Genomic DNA, 15,728 nt, shown 5'->3' with positions numbered 1-15,728 from the left:
ACGGATGTAGCAAGCAGATTCTGGCTTTGGTGTGCTGCTACTTGTGGGCAGCCAGTGCCCTTGTTACTGCTCCATTTGCAGGTCCTTTTCCAATGAGACAAGCTAAATGGAGTGGAACTGAAGGTCCTTGTTTTTGGAAGACTTGCAAATAGGACATGCTGTAAGCAGAGTCTTGAAGAACCTCTACAACTTTTCTTGTCATCAGCACCCTGCAGATTAGAGGCTCTAGTAGGTCATGCTTTTTCTGAGTGGAAAATGGGACTTACAAGAGGGCTCACTGCCATCAGTTTTCAGAGAGGGATCACCAGAGGAATAATTTTCATACCCAGAGCCAGGAATAGTCTTCCTCTGCTGATTAAAGAAAGAAAAATCTCTTAAAACTTATGCAATCCTAGGTGGACTCCCATGATGCTGAAATGTGCCTGGTGCCAAGCCTAGGCACCAGGACTGCCCCTGACACAGACCTGAGCTACACCTGTGGGACACTAGATCCATGGCTCTAAACATTCCTGCACAGACGCACCACTCTTACCTCTGCGTTGCTGGAGGCCTTCATTCAGGGGATTTCACAGGACTTGAATCATCTGAGAGATCCATCAGAGGATGGTGCATCTCCCAAAAAATGGATTTTAAAACAAGATCAGCTTTTAGGTGTATATATTCAGAGCCCGGCTGAATTTTCTGCAGCCACACCCTAAAGACTGGTGAGAAGTAAACTCAAATTGTTATATCCTTGATAAAGCCTGTTCAGGACCTATCCATTTATCTGACTTTGGAGGTTACTTAAGCAAAGGCTAATACCTGAGCTGTTTTGCTACTTTTAAACTCCTCCAGTCATCTTGCATTATACTTGACCACTGAAGCAAGTGGAGTATTTGAAGAAGTGTTATTTCCAGTGGCGTTTTGTATTCCAGATCAGAGGGAGACAGAAGCTGCTTTTAGTTCCATTTTCTCAGCTGTTCTTCCATTTCTTGCTCTCTGTAATGAATTCCCCTTGCCTCTCTTGGCTTGTGCATCTTGACCTCATGCATCTCATTAGAGTGCTCAGCTCTCACAAGTGCCTGAGGCTTCTGAGTCTCAGGGATGTCCTGTTTTCAAAGACAGATTAAAGGACCAATTAAGGGTTTGTTCAGTGCTACCACTAGTAATGATAGCAGATGCCATTGATAAGGGCACTGGTACATTCCTGCAGGACAGTTGATCAGAAAATGATAATTCTCTCCCATCACTTAAAGGGAGACAACTTATTAAAAAAAAAAAAAAGCTAAGCCATTTATTGCAGTAGGTCTCTGCTGACAAGGAGAAGTGCACCTTGGCTGAGGTCCCAGAATTCACAAGGCAATTCTTTGTGACAAATCAGACAAAGTGTTTGTGCCTATGTGAGATTTTAGTCTGGATTGTGTACCACAGAATTGTATCATGAGAATATGCATCTGAAATTGATAGGTACTGAAGAAATGCAATGGTAGGCTTGCCTGAAGCTAGTTTAGTGCAGTAGATGCACAAAAGGTGGGGACAGTCAGCATCGGCAGAAATTCCTACACTTTTGCAGTTGGGAGAGGGCTTCAACCAAAGGATGCTTGAAGAAATCCTTACTGTTTTGACCAACAAAAGGTTTTTTACAGTTATCTCTGTTCTGGAGTGGGAAAATGTATATCAATAGGCTGAAAGATGCCAGGACTGCTCTCCCTTGTAGGAATCAGGTCTTCAGGTGAAAGTTTTGTTCCTCTAAATTGGGAGACATTGCAAGACAACACCATGACGCACCACTATAGCTCTATCTCTACAGCTAAATCAAATGTCTGCCACTCTGCGTGACTTTCAACCCAAATGTTGATGTATAGCATCCCTATCCATACTGATGAAAAGTCTTGCCTTTGAAAAGAAGATGCTGGCCTCTGTACTGCCTGTTGGGCCTGTCCTTTACTGTGCTGATTGCTGAATGGTATCTGGAAATGGTTTGTGAGTGTATTTGGCCGAGGCCACACCAAACACAGAGTAATGTGAGGTGGTCAGTCAAATGTCTGGCAATGTTCCATGGCTCTGCTGAGTTCATAAGTATAGCCTCTGCATCTCTGGATTTTGTTTACTTCTTGTCAAAACAGTCTGTTACCCTTGTATATCCTCAGACTGGGTTATTCTCCAGAAGATAATTTCAGCAGAGGTCAGGATACACAGGTTGTCATTCACAGGTTGCCTGCAGGTCTTGGAGGGCATTTCTTTGGATGGTCATTCCCATAAGCAATACTTAAGGGAACATGGTTGCAGTGTATCTCAAAAGGAGCTTTTGGACTGACATATGCCTTGCTAATCCTTATCTGATACACGCCTTGAATGTATGCATCTTTATGTCCACCTGAGCTTGCTCTCTCTGCACGTCATCTGGGTCTGGTGAGATGCACCAGCTTGAAGTCCACTGCCCTTATTATCTGGTTAGACTTACATGATAATGATACTTTGAAAATCAGACGCTGGGTATAGGAGAAACATTGCTACCGTGACTTTTGAATGGCAGCCTGCAGCCCCTCTGACAGCCTTTCCCAGTCAGCTGGCGAGGAATGCGTGGGGACTTTAAAAGACACAGGGCTGCTGTGTAATCTAACACTGTCTATGCTTGCTTCAGATACACCATCAACCCAGATTCAGTGGCCTGCTGGTCTATGAAAACTTTCACCCTACTCTTGTGATAGACATCCTTTGTTTTTGAGATTGCCTCAAGCTCTCAGCCTTTGGCTGTGACAAGAAAAAAGGCATTTATTAGTCAGGCAGTGCTTCTAACACAGCTGAAATGAGCTGTGTTGATTATATTGCCCTAACAAGTAACACTTTGAGCAGCTTATTGCTTCTAAAATACAGAAAACGTCATTCACCTAGTGTAGTTTTGATTTTTAAATTAGTACTTGTATGCTGGTCTGAGGAGGAAAATAAAGAAAAAGAGGTTAAAAAAAACCTGTAAAGGAGGTAAAAACCTGTGTTTCATGTCCTAACCTAAGGTGTAAGCCACAGTGATCTGTAGTAGTCTAATTCTTCTCATCTACATGTGAACTCATGAAGAAACTGAAGATTTTTCATAAGAGCCCAGCCAGCAAATATTTGCCGTTTTAGCACTGAAATAAGTGGAATTAAAAATAGGGCAAGCTGGAGGACATAGTACACTCTTGAAATACTGCCATTTAAGACTGTAAAAGGAAAATTTAGGTTTTTTTGGAAAATCTGTCTCTGTGCTGATGAAGTTGGTGAACTGATGCTTTTCTATAATATGGCTATGTTTTCATCCATATCTAGGTTTCTCTCTAAATAGGTCCTCCTATGAGGGAGAAGAATATTTAGACAAGGTGCATGAAAGAATTACTGGAGTAAAACATTGCTGGTTGGTCCCTTGTTCATGTTTGGTTTTCACTGATTTTTAAGGGATGAAGAAGAGAAAAAAAAATCTCCCTCAGATGGTACAGATGAAAAGGATAATGGGAACCAGACAAAGGCTGTCAGTAGAATTGGCAACTCAAATAACCCATTCGTGGACATCCCACATGACCCCAATGCTGCTGTGTATAAAACTGGATTTCTGGCTCGGAAAAGCCATGCAGATATGGATGGGAAGAAAAGTGAGTATGTTTCACTCTTAACATCCACTTTCATGTTAATCTCCACACAAGGCTACTTATGATGAGCCCATGTGCCTCTCAAGGCAAATAGTGCTGCTTCGTTAGGGGAAACTGCAGCAATAGCAAACACTGCAGCAATTGGATTATCACACTTATATTGTTAGGGTAGGATTTACAATGTTCAGTCCCATTTGCAGTAACTCTAATGTCTGAGCATAATGAGTAATGTGGTACAGCAAAGCAATGTGAGTTGTTTGTGCTAAAAGAAAATGAATGTTATGGTTCACAGAAGAGAATACTATTTCAAGTGAATTACCATTGCTGTTCTATAGTAGCTTGGTAATTCTCCTTTTCCTTACGTTAGAGCAGGTTGTTTCGTATCTCCACTTCCCTCTGGGTCTGTCTGTAAAGAAACGCTGTTCTTTAGCTTTACTTGGAAGATGCTGTATCCGTTCCCTTATCTGTTTTCCCAGCCTTGGGTCACATACACAATGAAGTTCGGCAGCTTTTGGTAACAGCCCAATTTTATATCATGTAGTTCCCTCCTGACCCTTCTTTGTCGTAACCCTGCTATGTCTCTTACTTTACTTGTTGCCTTTCCTTCTTGTCCTCCTTGTGTTTGTGGTACAGTCATTACCAGAGGCTTCTGATTTGCCTGTGTGTGTTTTGCTGTTTGGATGTCTTCATTTGTTTTCTACTGATGTTCCTCAAAATAGCAGAGGCTACTCAGAGCATCTGTATTTTCCCCACACAGTGCTGATGATCATGCTATGAGGTTAAAATCCTGGAGGCAAAGTCTGACGTTGTGATGTGTGTCCCTTGCTGGGCTAAGCTCTTTGGTATTCTCATGTTTTGCTAGTATATTTTATACGGTACAGTTGGAGGTCAGTATTTTCAAGTGGAAGGCTGACAGCTCCATAACTAAATCAAAACAGAGATGTCGAAATCAAACTGACTTCATTCTTGGTGATGACTGGATGCTCTCAGTAGATTCCTCTTTATTAAACTTCTGTTTACTTACCCTTAATAAATCTACTTGCTTTTATGAAATTATTCCTTTAATTATAAGTAATCTGTAGTGCTCATTATTACAAACTGAATGGGGATAAACCTCTTATAAGTAATATGATTAGGATTGTGTTTTCAGAAGTTTCTGTACATCTTAAAAGTCTGTCTGTCATTGTCATGCATCTGTTGAAAAAGTTACATTCTGACTTTCCATTTGCAAATAAAGTGAAACTCTTTTTTCAGAAGTCAGACTTTTGCATATTTCATTTCCTAATGGAGTTGTTGCAGGGCAGAGATCAACTTGTACAGGATTGCTAATGAAGTGATATGCTAACATGCTGTATGTATTTTCTCAGAAAGAGAGTACTGAGCTCTAAAGCACTTAGGTAGTCTAGAGGAGAATAATAAAATGGGCTAATGGCAGGAAGCTAAACTGGACAAACGCCAATTAGAAATAAGGCCTGTTGTGTGAGATTAGAATGATTAACTTCTGAAGCAATGGGCTAATAATCTCTTCACCATTCCATGTCTTCAGAATAGGATGCCTTTCTGGGTTTGGTGCTTTAGTTGAGCACAGGCTATTCACTTCAGTCTAGGGTCAAGTGCTGGTCAGTGGTGCATGCATGGTGGAGAGCGAGCTTTGATACAGGCTTCTAGACTCTGGCACTGTGACTGTACAGTCTTCCCTCTCTCTATTGCAGTTGAATTTTAAACAGAATTTGTCTCCCTCTTATCCTTTCCTCCCACCCTGTATCCCCCAAACTACTTGTGGGCTGGATAGGTTGTCTTTGTTATGCTCCTCAACCTCAAACTGTTTCTTGATAGATCATTATTTTTTATGATTTTGTTTGGTCCCCCTCTCTCTCCTTTTTCCTCCTCAGCTTCCCCTGCAGCTGCAGGAATAGGGGAAGGGATCAAGAAGCCATCTGACGGCTCAGTGTGACCTTGGACGTGCAGCACCAGCAATGGGGAGGGATGCTTCCAAGAGGCACTGCTTTCCTAGCAGTATCCCGTTGGTCCAGAGCAGTGCCTGCCAGGCTGCTGTGGCATGCAAAAAGGGTGTTTCCTTCTGAAAACTCTGCAGTGTAACAGAGCTGATTCCCAGCTGTGTAGGGGCAGTGTCAACCTACCTGCAAGAGCACAAAGGCAGAGTCTCTCTGACCTATTTCCTATATGGCTGCAGTTCCCTTCTGATCAAGTCCAGGGCTATCGTCAGGGTTGTTTTGTTACTCATTCACACAGCAGGTATGTGCAGGCACTGTGCTGAGTTGTGTTGTCCTTTGCAAAGGAGAGTACAAAGAAGGCTTAACACAGAACTAATGTAGCTCTCCTGTTGCTTAGACAAAGTGTAGAAATGGATCTGAGTTAAATGGATTTTCATTTGTTTTCTTTGCAGCTCCCCGGGGAAAACGAGGCTGGAAAACCTTTTATGCTGTGCTGAAGGGAACAGTCTTGTACTTGCAGAAGGTAGGGGAAATCACTGTCTTCTGGAAACTAATTGAAGAGGGATAAAACAGTAGGCATCCCCTCTGCTCTTACAGCCTGCCTCCAGGCTCCTTTCCCTTCACAGTGTAGCTGATCTCTCTGCCCATCACCCTGTTTATACACACATTCAGGCATGAATCCTTTCACTGACACACTCCCCCTTTTCACGCTTTAAAGTTCAGTTTCATTGTTCCCATCCACATGTGCACCCCATCGATTCCAGTTTATACCATCGCTGTCACTCATGGCTAAAGGAATAGCCAGCTTCACCAGCAAAGACAGTATAATCTCTCTGTGTATTGCACACATTCCTTAAGGCTGCTTTTAATATTGCATTTCATACATATGACTTCTCTTCCTGTAAGGCTGTCCTCATTTCCTATCTTTTCATAGTATACTTTTCTGTAATGCCTACAAAACCAGCTGCAAAACAACTGAATGGCAGCTATGCCTTACTAGGAATTTTCAGCTTCTGCTCCATAGCAAAATTAAAGGATAATTGCTTTCTTACCCCAGTGCAAGATCAGACACTGGTTTCTTTCTAATAAACTTTGTGCTCTAACAGCAGGAAGTCTAAAAAAACAGTCAGCTGAAACCTTTCAAGTCTTTTGGCGTAAGCTGAAATACATTATAGTGCAGTTTTAACTATTCTCTTGGAAGGGGAAATGCAGCATGTGAGTGAGAACTTTGAAAATCAAACAAATCTATGTAGCAGCTATGTAACTTGTTAAGGCTTTTTGCCCTCCAACATAGGTGAACTATTGGTGATATGGGTGTTGTTTTTCCAGACAGCTCTGTGTTGTAGAAATATGCTCCTTTGAAAGGCTTTTTACATTTCTACTGTGTTTTGCAACCATAGGGTGTGCAAGTTCAAGTACCTGTTGCTATTTCCTCCTCCCTTGCTGTGGCTTTCTGAAGTTCCTGGTTTCACGGGAGCCAGCCTGGATAGTATTTGAGAAGAAAAAGGGTGGTTTGGATCAAATTGTTACAGCATGACATTTACAAAGTAGATGCTTTAGCTACAGTACCTTTTTGGGAGGGCTGAAATCCTGAAACAAACCAAACAATCTGCAGTCAAGAGGGAAGATTAGGACTGAAAGTTGATGTGACATGCTGCAAGCCAGTGCAAGAGACTAGAAGCAAGGGTGCTGAATCACAACTGAATCTCCCCTTTGATCCTCTTGGCTAGCAGCAGGTTCACTTTTACTAAAGTGGCCTTTATGGCAGGCTTGTATTTGCCTTTTCCCGGGTGAAATGAAGTCACCTGCTTTGATTTCTGAAGTAAGTCACCTTTAGTGTTCACCTGAAAAAACTGCAGGGTTTCCTAAGAAAGAAGAAGGCATATTAATTTCTTATTTGACTATTGAGGAGGGATTAATAAGCTTTGGAAAGAAAGAAATGGAGATGCTGGCTATTTTAGAGTCTTAACTTTGTCACTGGCATATTAGTTTAAAATGCTTTCTGTTTGGCAAAATGTGGAGATACTGATGTAGCGTGCAACTTTTCTACAGAATGTTTCTCTCCCTGCTCTCACCCTCAATCCTTTGGGGAGCAAGAGAGTAATTTCACATCCGACTGCATCTTTGCAAAATGAAGTGCATTGCTGGAGTTTTTACTCTTATTTGTTTGTTATTTATGTGTCTTGCACTTGTCACAGCACTTGAATTCAGTGATTGCAGGGTGGTTACTTCACAAAGGTGCACTCTCCCACTTGGTCCTTAAGACAGTTGCATGGAAGCCATCTTAATGTAGTAGAATTCTAGGCAAGACTTCTACTTTGGTTCTGTAAAAGGTTGACAGAGGGTCCTCATGGGAAGTGACTCATTTGCAGAGTAATCACAGAACTGGCATGGTTGGAAAAGACCTCTAAGATCACTGTGTCCAACCGCCAACCTCCCCACCCCCCAATAAAATAAGATATATTTACTGGACACCAGACCAGCAGAGCCAAGCAGATGAGTCCCTCAACAGGCAGATAGAAGAAGCTTCTCATTCACAGGCCCTGGTTCTTTTGGGTATTTCAACCACCGTGATATCTGCTGGAGGGACAACACAGCAAGGCATCAGCAATTCAGGGTGTTCCTGGAATGCATAGAGATAACTTCCTCCTCCAAATGGTAGAGGAATCAACAAGAAACAATGCTATGCTAGACCTTGTTCTCACCAACAGAGAAGGCTGGTGACCAATGTGAGGCTCAGGGACAACCTTGGCTGCAGTGATCATGAAGTACTTGAATTACAGATCTTCAGGGCATCTAAGAAGATGTATTCCAAGCTTACAACCCTTGACTTCAGGCATGCAGACTTTGATGGCTTCAGGGATCTGCTGGCCAAAGTACCGTGGGACAAAGAGCTAGAGGGAAATATGCTAGGAAAGGTGCTAGGAGACCTGTATGGATGAACAAGATTCTCCTGGACACACTATCACACAAGAAGAAACTACAAGGAATGGAAGAAAGGACATCTAGAATGGGCGACATACAAGGAAGCTGTCCAAGCAGTCACAGAAGACAATAGCAAGGACTGGAAGGAAGGAAGAACTGAGCATTGTAAGTGAAGATCAGGACTGTGACCATCTGAAGAACCTGAAAGTGTACAAGTCCATGGGATCTGGTGGGATACATCCACGGGTAGTGAGGGAGCTGGTGGATGTGGTTCCTAAACCACTGTCTATTGTATTCCAAAAGTCATGGCAGTCCCCACTGCCTGGAGAAGGGGAGACATAACTTCCATTTTCAAAAAGGGAAATAAGGAAGATCCAGGGAACTATAGGCTGGTCAGTCTCACCTCCATAACCAGTAAGATCATGGAGCAGATCCTCCTGGAGGCACTGCTGAAGCAGAAGAATAATGAAGAGGTGACAGTCAGCATGGCTTCACCAAGGGCAAATCATCCCTGACAAACCTCGTGGCCTTCTATGAAAAGGTCACAACATCAATAGACAAGGGAAGAGCAACTGGCATCATTACCTGGACCTGAGCAAAGCCTTTGAGACAGTCCTGCATGACATCCTGGCCTCCAAGCTGGTAAAACATGGGTTTGACTTATGGACCATTCAGTGGATAAAGAACTGGCTTGATGGCCACGAAGAGTGGCTGTCAACAGGTCCATGTCCAAGTGGAGTCCCTCAAGGATTAGTATTGAGACTGGTCCTGTTAAACACCTTTGTAAGTGACATTGATGGTGTCATTGAGTGCACTCACAGCAAGTTTGCTGATGATGCCAAACTGTGTGGTGCAGCTGGCACACTGGAGGGAAGAGATGCCATCTAGATGGACCTTGACAGGCTGGAGAAGTGGGCCCATGACAACTTCATGAAGTTCAACAAGACCAATTGCAAGGTCCAGCATTTGGGTCAAGACAATCCCAAGCACCAATACAGGCTGTGTAGTGGCTGGCTTGAGATCAGCCCTGAGGAAAATGACTTGGGGGTGCTGATGGATGAGAAGTTCAACATGAGTTGTCAGTGTACACTTGCAGCCCAGAAAGCCAACCAGGTCCTTGGCTGTATCAAGAGACATGTGGCCAGGAGGTCAAAGGAGGTGATTCTCCCCCTCCTACTCTGCTCCTGTGAGACTACACCTGGAGTACTGTGCCTGCTTCTGGAGCCCCTTTTACAGGAGGGACATGGACAGGCTGGAGCATATCCAGAGAAGGGCCATGAGGCTGATCAGAAGGCTGGAGCACCTCTCCTGTGAAGAGAGACGGAGAGAGTTGGGGTTATTCAGTCTGGAGGGGAGAAGGCTCCGAGGAGACCTTTGGTGAAGAATTTTTTAGGATGTCAGGTAGTGATAAGACTAGGGGGAATTCAAACTAGATTCAAACTAGGGATTCAAACTAGAGGAGGGTAGATGATTTAGATTTAGATTAGATTTAGATTAGATTTAGATTTAGATTTAGATTTAGATTTAGATTTAGATTTAGATTTAGGAAGAAGTTCTTCACCATGAGGGTGGTGAGACACTGGAACACATTGCCCAGAAAGGTGGTGGAAGCCCCATCCCCTGGTGGTGAAAGGTGGTGGAAGTTTTTAAGGCCAGGCTGGATGGGGCTCTCAGCAACCTGATCTAGTGGGAGGTGTTCCTGCCCGTGGCAGGACGGTTGGAGCTTAGATGATCTTTAAGGTCCCTTCCAACCCTAAAAATTCTATGATTCTGTGTCTGCATCACCATGCTCACTAGAGTATGTCCTGAAGTACCTCGTCCACACAATTTTTAAATACTTCCAGGGCTGGTGACTTCACTACCCCCCTGGGCAGCCCATTCCAGCACCTGACTACTCAGTAAAGAAATTCTTCCTCACATCTAGTCTAAATCTCCCCTGGTGCAATTTCAGGCCATTTCCTCTAGTCCTATTGTTCACTTGAGAAAAAAGGACAGCATCCACCTCCCTGCAGGGAGCTGGGTGCTACCTCTTTCAGGTAATTGTAGAGAGCAATAAGGTCTCCTCTCAGCCTCCTAATGGGGCAGCTGTGAGCCTCTCCAGCATGCCTCTGGCCCTGCTTAACCACAGTGCCTCATGCTGCTACTGTGAAACATCCTCTGATTACTCCTAAGGTCCAGAAGGGCATCAGTTCAGCCCTGTAACAAACTTTGCTCTGTTAAGGATGTAGTATTGCAGAATGTGTGAGTGCCAGGCTTTTAAAATACACTGCTAGTTCAGGCAGTCATAAAAAAGTTGCTGAGCTTTTGTGTCCTTTTACAGTATACTGGGAGACTAAAATTATCCTAAGTTTACAAACTTCAGGAGCATTTTGTATGTGGTGTTTTATAACATTTCTTTGTAGAAATGAATAGCTCTGGCAAAAGTCATGTCCAAAGGATTTCTTTGCATCTATTTGCCTTTTGACTTGATTACAGAGTGCTGCAGAGTGGGTTGCACACACACATTTTCCCTTTTTCTCTTAGTATCTATATATTATCTATAGGTTATCTATATATATTGGACAGATGACATCTGTGATGATCGTTTCATTACACTGAGTTCTATCCATGCAGTGGAGAGAGAAATCTGTTCCAGATGCTGTAAACACGCATGCCAACCTTTGCACTCCTGTGTTTACTGTAATTCAGATGTTCCCTCAAGACAGTATTTTAATATAAATATTAATTGATTGTAGCAGCTGTGATTCCCCCAGTGAGCAGTGTGATCCCAGTTTTGGGATTTGGTTTTCATACTGGTCCAGTTCTCCCGGTTTTGATGTCGAAGTCCGTGTATGAAAGTGGTTTGTAAATGGTGGTCACTTGAGATTTACTGGGGAATTTATCTGGACATTCTTGTCTCTGTGCACTCATTTTATATTTATTTTCCTCCGCTGGAACTGGTCCAGCACTGATTCCTGTGCTACATATTGTTTTATTTTTAAATGAGTGATTTAAGAGAGAGATCATTGCTGAGTTAGTGAGCACAGAGGCCACTGGATGAGCGTTTGCAATTAGCCAACTAAACATGTCTGCACTGTATTATATAAAATGGGAGGTTTGACATGTTGGGGATGTTGGCCCTGTCTCTCAGCATCATCAGGACAAGGATTTCCTGCCCTCTGTTCATTGTAAAGTAGGAGCTTGATAGAATGTCTGTTCACTGGACTGACATGGGATGTGATGTGCATACAGAAGAGAGGTTTATAAGGACAGAATGTAGGCTGACCTCACTTCCTTGCTAGAAGTTGCTTCTGGACAAGCTGTGCAGAACATGGACCTTGGTGTTTTGTTCAGACTCTTCTGTGAGGTTTGTGACATCTTCACTCTTTGATGAGGCACTTCAGTCTTGCTCACTTTGCGGTATTTTTATGTAACTTTTCTCTACTAAAATATATTTTTTAAAAGAGTTAAAGGACAGAATGATGTAAAGTGTTCAGTAACAAAACTTTCTGAAAGAGAATTTTGCAGCAGTCACATGCAGCTGAGAAGAGATATCTACCCACAGTGCACTGGCTGAATAAAAGCCAAATGCCATTCTCTGGACTATCAAAAACAGATTTAGAAACATGCTGACTCCAGGTCAACAGGACGTGGGAAAGTCATTCTCTCGGAGTCTGAGAAGATGAATTCAGCGTATCGTTGTGTTGTGTGCAGCACTCCCATCAGCCTTCAGTTGGCAGAAACATCACAGTTCCTTTCTGGCTTCTCATATATTTCTGGCCACTGTCTTTGTCTAACATTAGTGAGCTGCCTTCCATTTCAGCTCAGCCTCCATACTAACACAAGCATATCAGGGCACATGCTGTCCTTGATAGCACAGGAACTACAGGTGTTCCTTCTCCCATAGCATTCCATGCCAGTTGAAAAGACTTGGAGGCTGTAAGGAGGAATTTTGACAGTACATTCACTTCCTTCCAGCTTTCTCTGAGGCTGGCCAACTATGTGGAGACCTTTTCGGTATGCTGATCAGTGCCTTTAGAGAAGCTAGCAGAGTCCCAGCTGTCAAGATAGATTGCAGCCATCTGTTGTGGTAGGATTAGGAGGGATTATTGTGAAGTTCACAGCCAGGACTGTTTCTGGGACTGACCAAATGTGGAATTCTTCTGGAACAGGATTAGTCACCAGAGCAGGTTGTGGACATTGGATGCCTCTGTAGAGGAAGCTGGGAAGTGACAGGCAAGGTGATACCTTGCACTGTCTCTAGGCACTTACTTGAGGAAGGCCATCATATCATGTTTCTGAGGCCTGTCTTTTATCCCCCTGAAGCTTTCCAAGTCTCCCTGGACAGTGGCACCAATAATTTTCCCCAAATCTGCCATCAAATAAATCAACTTGTGAACATGTGAAGGAAGGGCCTTGACCTGAGGGCTTGCTTCTTCCATTTTCAATATGGTGCTGGGGCAGACACTGGACAGCCTCCAGTTCTTGTCCTTCCGCTAGGGACTTTCCCAAGTCTTCCTTGAAGAATGTTTAGAGGGTGCTCTGACTGGGAACAGGCAAAGCGCATCATGATGTTGAGATCCCTCAAAAGATTGCTGGTACTTGAGAAGAGAGGAATGACATTTGGCTTCGCTCACTGCAAGATCCTGAAAATCCCAGATTATAGGTTGAAGGCTTCCCTTCTGTCATCTGTGCAGCCACACTCAACCTTTCCACTTAGGCTTGCCAGATCTGCGGTGGGTTGTGCTCTTGTCTGACCACAAGAAGAGATGGTCATTAGTATTGATTAGCTGAGTCTCCTCAGGTGAAGTGTCTTGAGCAGCACCAACTCTGGGCCTGCACTAGCTGAACCTCTTTGAGAAACATGAGTTGTGGCAGAGGAACAGGACACTTCCTCCTCCCTTTCGAGAGGTGGTCACCACAGCTGGTGATTCCCCATCCAGTGAAAATCATCCTGGAGAGCCCTGACTAAACCCAGCCTGGCTGAGATCACAGATACCTTCAGCACTGGTGTAGTTGCCTCTGGCTGGAACCCTGGTCTGTGTGCTGCCAAATAACCCTGTAAACCAGTTCACACATATTAATCGCCTCTTCTCCAGGGTGGATGCTTCTCTGGCTAGCGCTGTCCCTCACATGTTCTGCAGCCTGCCCTCTTGTTGCCTGCTAAACTCCATCTCCTAATTCTTGTTTTCAAGTGAAGAGATCAACAGTTGTCATACCTACATGTCATACCTACGTGGAATTACTCCTGTCTTGCAGCCGTCACACTACCTCCTTTGGTGGTTGTTTCAGATCAGATTGATCTATGCGAAGTACTAAGGGAGAGAAATGGAGTCAACTGTAGACTGATTTGACCTCTCCTTCAGAAACTGGGTATGCAGCATTGCTGGCAAGTGACTTTTCTGTTAAAAAGCTCTTGGCTTTCCAAGACACTGATGGTCAGGTGGGCTTTAAACTGAATTTATGGCTACCCTGTGATTCTGCCCCCATCCAGCATCTGTCACTCAGAAGGTCAAGGACAGCTCTCAGGATTCTGCTTGAAATACAGAGGAGTTTGACTCCCTGCTTTTGTCATTTGGTGTGAGGAATGGTACTGCTACATCAAAAACTTGGATGGTGCTGTGCTTGCCATTTGAAGACCTTGCCCAGGGAGACTTAAAAGAGGTTGCTATATCTGATTTGTGGAGACTGATAAGGAGGCTTCTGCACTGTGTGATAGCCTGCCTGGGAGAACATGAAGAGGTATTTGTTTGAGAAAAATGAAAATTGAGCTGTGGAGGCTAAGAACCCAAGCAGGAACAAGAATCTGAGCAATGGAAGTGGTGATCTGGCTATGAAGTGAAGAAAAGTAGTCAACATCTGTTTAGACAGTCAAATACTCCATGTGTACCCCTCTTCCTGTCAAGCAGATAGTGGAACTGCTAGAGAATGAAAGAGGAAGGAAAAGATGCTAAAGGTAGTAGAATCTACAAGTGCTCAAATCAGGTTGCATTCAGTTCTTATATTTTAATACTATTCATGGCTATGAAACAAGGTTTTTCTTGAGGTTAAGGAAAACAATTGCACATGGAGAAATAAGATGCCATTTCTCCCTGTTAACTCTTGCAGGATGAATATAAGCCAGAAAAGGCTTTGTCAGAGGAAGATCTGAAGAATGCGGTTAGTGTGCATCATGCACTGGCATCCAAGGCAACAGACTATGAGAAGAAACCCAATGTCCTCAAGCTTAAAACAGCAGATTGGAGAGTCCTACTTTTCCAAGCCCAGTAAGTTCTTCCTTCTGCTTTGTACCCGTCATTGATGAAGGAAAGCAGTGCTGAAGGAGGGGTAAATTCATGGCTGAACTGGTTAAAGCAATGACTTAAGAGGTTCAGTCTGTTTATTTGATCAGAAATAGGATTAAGTAGTAGTTCATGAGAAAGAAACATCAGGTTTTCGGAGGCTTTTTAATTTAGCTGGGAAAGGCATAACTTCAGCTGGAAGAAATTAAATTTGGAAACAAGGCACAAACTTTTAACGGTCAGGGTGATTAATCATTGAAACAAATGAGCAAAAGCAGTCTTGGACTGTCAGTCTCCTGATGTCATCAGATCCTAGTTGGATGTCTTTCTACAGTGCATACTTTTGTCAGAAACAAAGCGAGTACTTAATGCAAGAATAATTTGATTAAATTTTCAGACTGTGGTATCCTGACAGAACAGATGACCTGCCTTTTGCTGCTGACATTAAAAACCTGTGCATCAATCTTCTGCACGAGACCTTTTCTACTCAGGTCCATGTGAAACGTCCTAGAGATCTCTGGGGTCCAATACAGCTGAAAGCTGTAATTTGGGTTGGATTAGGAAATGGTGTGTGCTAGGGTGAGCTATCAACCTAATCACAAGCTAGCCTGTGACTGATATACCATGTACTATCTGCTTGCAAAGATAGACCAGAAGAGTGAGCAGATGCTAAGACTTGCTCAGTTCTGATAATTCTTGCTTTTAAAATGTCATTAAAAGGATGGGAAAGAGGTAGAGGAGGATGAATCAACGTCTGCTTAATATGTGTTTTTTTCCCCAGGAGCCAAGAAGAAATGCATACCTGGATCAACAAGATTAACTGTGTAGCTGCTGTCTTCTCTGCACCACCATTTCCAGCAGCAATTGGCTCTCAGAAGAAGTTCAGTCGCCCACTGCTGCCAGCCACCACAACAAAGCTATCTCAGGTGAGATGTTTTTATAGAGAGAGTAGGTGATGTAATTTCTCTGGCTGGCTGGAGACCAGT

The 15,728-nt window shown here is 43.4% G+C and overlaps 1 protein-coding gene across 1 annotated transcript in view; it reads left to right on the top strand.

Annotated features, from left to right (window-relative positions):
* PSD3 (pleckstrin and Sec7 domain containing 3) overlaps nucleotides 1–15,728 on the top strand; it is a 112,479-nt gene that overhangs the window by 78,425 nt on the left and 18,326 nt on the right. Inside the window, exons 12-15 of the mRNA XM_030466705.1 lie at nucleotides 3,412–3,605; nucleotides 6,010–6,080; nucleotides 14,570–14,727; nucleotides 15,524–15,668. Coding sequence (XP_030322565.1) covers nucleotides 3,412–3,605; nucleotides 6,010–6,080; nucleotides 14,570–14,727; nucleotides 15,524–15,668 — 568 coding nt within the window. The remainder of the gene's footprint in view (nucleotides 1–3,411; nucleotides 3,606–6,009; nucleotides 6,081–14,569; nucleotides 14,728–15,523; nucleotides 15,669–15,728) is intronic.

Source organism: Calypte anna, chromosome Z, assembly GCF_003957555.1.
Source record: "Calypte anna isolate BGI_N300 chromosome Z, bCalAnn1_v1.p, whole genome shotgun sequence".
In the NCBI taxonomy this organism is placed as follows: Eukaryota; Metazoa; Chordata; class Aves; order Apodiformes; family Trochilidae; genus Calypte; species Calypte anna.
This window is presented reverse-complemented; position numbering and strand designations above follow the sequence as displayed.